General features: G+C 34.7%; 2 protein-coding genes across 2 annotated transcripts; both read right to left on the reverse strand.

The window, feature by feature from the left end:
• Positions 1-1,618: 1,618 nt before the first annotated feature.
• Positions 1,619-2,845, reverse strand: LOC136078826 (uncharacterized). The gene has a single exon (XM_065794641.1). The coding sequence runs from the start codon at positions 2,843-2,845 to the stop codon at positions 1,619-1,621; it is 1,227 nt and encodes a 408-aa protein (XP_065650713.1).
• An 84-nt stretch (positions 2,846-2,929) lies between these two features.
• Positions 2,930-4,630, reverse strand: LOC136078827 (uncharacterized). The gene is made up of 4 exons (XM_065794642.1): positions 4,595-4,630; positions 4,272-4,367; positions 3,630-4,191; positions 2,930-3,384 (listed from the first exon to the last, which is right to left on the reverse strand). Exons 1-4 carry the CDS (start codon positions 4,628-4,630, stop codon positions 2,930-2,932), a joined length of 1,149 nt encoding a protein of 382 aa, XP_065650714.1.
• Positions 4,631-5,021: the final 391 nt, after the last annotated feature.

The following is a 5,021-nucleotide window of genomic DNA, read 5'->3' on the forward strand; positions in this document are numbered from 1 at the left end:
AAGACCATGTATTGTATATATAACTGAAGAATCACCATGTGGTTTAAACATCTGGTCAACAAACTTTTTTAAAAGAATTTCTGCATAATTACAGTACACATTTAACATCGAATTGCTTGAAAGAACTTACATCTGCAGCATGCATTAACATAAAGTGATGGTATCGTCGTGGTGGGAGATGACTTGGTAAAACTGGAGATCCAAGATAACATTAAAAATCCTAATTTTAGTTGCTTTCCAACCATCAATATCATTTAAAATTCTTGATTTACGACCTAACTCCGTCGTGATGTATATAGCTATATTTGTTATTTCACATGATATTGCATCTGCAATTTGCATACTAATTTTTACTTTTCATTTACTACGTAAAAGATGCATTTATATACGAATAGATCAAATGCATATATTACAAAGGAACTTGAGACACTGCATCAATGCCAAATTTAAGTAACATTGATAAAGAATTATTCTTGTAATACTGTATTTGTTTTTGACTAGAGAATGAAGAACCACATCGTTTTTCTGCGTTTAACAAATGAAAAATCATTCTATGATCAATTCTAATCCTTTTTTGAGCCCTTCAGTGAAAAAGTGGGCCATGTCCATAATATCACATTTGAAAATAACTGCACTTGTTTAAAAAATTGTTTTATATCATACATGATGAAATACAATACACGCTATAACTACATTATTAGTTACATGGGAGTGTCAGTAACATAAGGAAAATGTAGTTGTGTAAAGAAATGCTTTTGATTGGTTGTATGAGTAAAAAATTACTACTCTTTCAATTGCCAAACGGCAAAACATCAGGTGAAATTGGTCCTTGTCCATATTTTTCATGTCCACTTTTCACATCATACACCTTTAATGACATAACATACCACAACCTTAACTAAATGACATTTCCTTTGCATTAAACACTTATATCTTCCTCGTCCTCCTCTATGGAAATATCTTCATTTTGACATGTGAGATTTTGAAAAAAGCTGTAGTGCACTCGAGGTATATAAGTAAGAAATTGCTTGAGATCCTTCAATTTAGCTTCAGAGAGTTGTGTTCCTTCTGAATTTATAATTAGTAATACATATATATGCATATATATATATATATATATATATATATATATATATATATATATATGCATATATGCATATATGTATATATGTATATGCATATATGTATATATGTATATGCATATATGTATATATGTATATATATATATATATATATATATATATATATATATATTTATATATATATATACAGGCCCGCCGTGAGCCTTTGCGGCGCCCAGGGTCAAAATTTCGCAAGCGCCCTATTGAAAGTGAAAGCTGATCTAATGATCCATAATTCAATACATATAATAAGCCATTTGATATCAAATCAAAGAGGATAAAAGAATATAGAATTTTTTAATTTTAATTAATGAACATTTGAACAGTTTATTTCTAGATAATTGCAATGGTCTTTTGACTTGGTTATACACTCATACATAAAATGATAAAGTCGACACTAGAACATGGTAGAAACAGACCAAAGACAATCATTAAACACTATTGGATGTTAAGAGCAAAATTTTGTCTAGAATACAACAGCTATTGTTGTTTCAACTTCAGAGGAAATTGATCTTTCGAGCTTTACTCATGGCGAATTTGGAAATCACTTCACCGTAGCACAACTTTTTGGCAAGATCATGCTCAATGGAAATAACCAGAAGATTCGTGAGTCGTTCTTGGCTCATTGTAGACCTTAAAGCTGTCTTAACTAGAGCAAGCTTACTAAAAGATCTCTCGCCTTCCGCAACAGAAACAGGGATGGTGTTGAAGATGCGCAGCAAAATGCAGACTGATTCGAAGAGCGGCTGAAGACCTTTCTGGTATATTCCATTCAATAACGTCATGGAAGTGAGAGATTCTTTAGGACCAAAAAGATTGGATCGCTTCAGAGCATCGAGGTGGCGGACCTCTTTAATAAGTTTCTCTTCCTCAACATCGGTCGCGTAGATTTGTGCCAAGACCTTGCATTTCTCCTCCAATTGGATAGATGCTTCAACACTTTCTTCTGATTCTTCTTCATTTGACATAACAAGAGATTTCAATGACCACAAGAAGGAAAACATATTCGTCGTCTTCTCAGCAGCTTGGAATCTATCGCTGACCTGCTGAATAAGAGTATCAAAAGCGGTATTGAATACGCTCACCTCAAACTCTTTTGCTTCGTCTTCATGGAAATGAGCGGTGTTCCTCACCTCTTCGTGAAAGGTCTTCCTTTTTTTCGTCCTCTTCTTCACAAATTCTGATTGAAAACCAAAAGAAGCAAGACCAGATGCTATCAAACGTGCCTCATTAAGGATGCTGGTCCAAGATGATCTCAGTCGATTTAGATCTTCAATAAGAGTCTTAATGAGTTTCATCTCGTCGTCCAAGGATATATTTTCTGATTGGAGTGCAAGGCTCACGTAGTTGATTGATTGAAGCGTTTTATACCAAAAGGTTGTCATTACGATGAACTCGAATGAATGAACCCACTTCTCCAGAGATTTTACTTCATTCAATTGATCAGCTGTTAGATCAAAATCGCGGAGCTTTTTCAAAGATTCGAGGATTTCCCTGGATCGCTTGACTAACGGCTTCACGGCCTCGATTCGCGCACTCCATCTGGTTTGCGACGTTTGATGACGGGACAAACCAGTGGTTTCAATCAAGACTTTCCACCGACTAGGGCTTCCAGTGAAAAGATTGTAAATAGACAGGACTCGGCCAAAGTAGTTCTTGACTTCAACCAAAGATTCAGCAGAATGAACACCAGCAAGGTTGAGACTATGAGTGCTGCATGGCATATAGAGAGCTTGAGGATTTTTTTGCAGTATAATCGCCTGTACTCCTTTGTATATACCGGACTTGTTCGCTCCATTGTCATATCCTTAACCTCTGCAGTTTTTGAGTTCGATTCCATTTTGTTCTAAGACGTCCATAATAAGCTTGGCAATGTCAGCACCTATCTTTTTTTCAAGATTCTCGACCCTCAGAAAGCGCTCCTTCACGGTCCATTTTTTGTCATTACCAAAGTATACAAAGCGGAGAACAAAGGTGATTTGCTCGGTGTGAGAGACGTCCGGAGTCCCGTCCACAAGAATGGAATAGTAGATGGCCATATGAGCTTCGTTGATGATGGCACCGTGAACGATTCCTCCGCACTCTTTGATGAATTCATTTTGAGTGCTCCAGCGCAAGTAATGGGCATTCATTTTGTTACCTTCTTGTTGGCAGCGGGAAACTTCTTCTAAGTGTAGTTGGAGAGTCTTGTTGTGCTTGGCCAAGAGCTCTAGGATAGCTAGAAAGTTACCATTGTCGTCTTCTCCAATCATTTTTGATAAACCTAAAAATTATAATAATAAGACAGATTTATTTAAAACAATAAAGAAGCATTTGTTTTATTTTATGATGATTCTATGATGATTTTATATTATGATTTATGAATATTATAACATATTTATTTAAAAGAATAAAGAAGGATTTGTTTTATTTAATGATTTCCAAAATATCTAGTTAATCTTATAAATATAAGCTAAATAGATTTAAAGATAGTCGGTATCACAATAGAATAATTGTAAATAGATTTACCTCTGAAACTAAGGTTTCGTGACGCTAAAAAAAGAGTAACATCTAAGATGCATCGTGGAATTTCACGCCACCTGGCTGCTTCATTTCTTATCGAGTTTTCAAGAGCTGCATCTATTCCGCTTTGATTTTCTAAGCTTTCTAGCGCCGTTTTCCATTCTATGTAAAAGTTTCGATGCTGGGTGTTATTCTGGGGACTTTTGACTTTCTCAGGTAGCTTGTGCCAGTTGCAGCTTATTCCATCATTCCATCTTAGAAGGTGCGACTGGTGTCCGATCCCAAAAGATTGTTTGCTTCCAAACAAAGAACACGGAAAGCACATAAATGATTTCTTAGATACACTCCAGACCAGCCAATCTCGGCATGTCTTCTCCCCGTTGAGAAAAGTTTCGTAGAAAATTGATTCAGGAACCTTCTTCTTATTAGAATCTTTCGGGAAAGCTGAAGGATTTCGAGGAAGCCCCTGTAGAAGCACAGAATCTCTTTCCACTTTGGAAAGATGTGCTGCCCACAAAGCAGGATCATTGGAAAGAATGGTAGCGATGGGTTCTTCTGTTGGCAACACCTGAGAATAAATTTTAAAAAATCTTATTTTATTGTTTAAAAGTTTATTGACATCATTTCTTTTAAAGAGGTAGAACTTACCAAAATATTCTCTTCATTCACAGCTACCATTCCGACTTTTGATAGGGGCTCTCCCGAGCTTTCAGAAATGTCAGTGACATCGTTTTCAGTTCCAACCTATAAAAAAAACTTAAAAATTTATATAACATTGAATTAATCAAATGGGAAAATATCCTTTCACGGGGAAAACTATTTACTACTTGAATCGATTGACTTGGCAGGAAAGAGTTTGAAGCAGTAGGACTTTCATCTTCTCCTTTTTTTGTAACTGTAATACCACAGTCTTAAAGAGTGCGTTTGTTCTTTTCCTCATTCGCAGTTCTTTGAGCAGCATTCTTTCTTACTTGACAACCAGAATCTTTCTTTTTAAAACCAGACATATTTTAATTTTTTTTGAAACAGCATCCGCTCATAAGCAAAGAACTGTTTGAATTTCTTCTTGATTGGGTCTATCAGACTATCACATCGATATCACGTGTTTCAAAATTGTTTCAAATTTGAGAGATTTTAAAAATTAGAGAAATAAATTTAATAAAATTGTTTTAATATTTTATATCAATATCAAACTACTTGGATTTAATCTAATCTCTCTTTTTAATAAAGTAAAAAATCTCCGTTTTTAATTGAATGAAAATCTCCTTGTACTAAAGTTGTTTTAAACATTTACTTCAGCGGGTTGTTAAATTAATCATTAGTATTCACTTTATTTGCGAGTTTCCGCTATATAAAAAGAATCGCTTTATTTAAAACTAATGTTTTAAAACTTTTAAA

Source organism: Hydra vulgaris, chromosome 03 (assembly GCF_038396675.1).
Source record: "Hydra vulgaris chromosome 03, alternate assembly HydraT2T_AEP".
Classification (NCBI taxonomy): Eukaryota; Metazoa; Cnidaria; class Hydrozoa; order Anthoathecata; family Hydridae; genus Hydra; species Hydra vulgaris.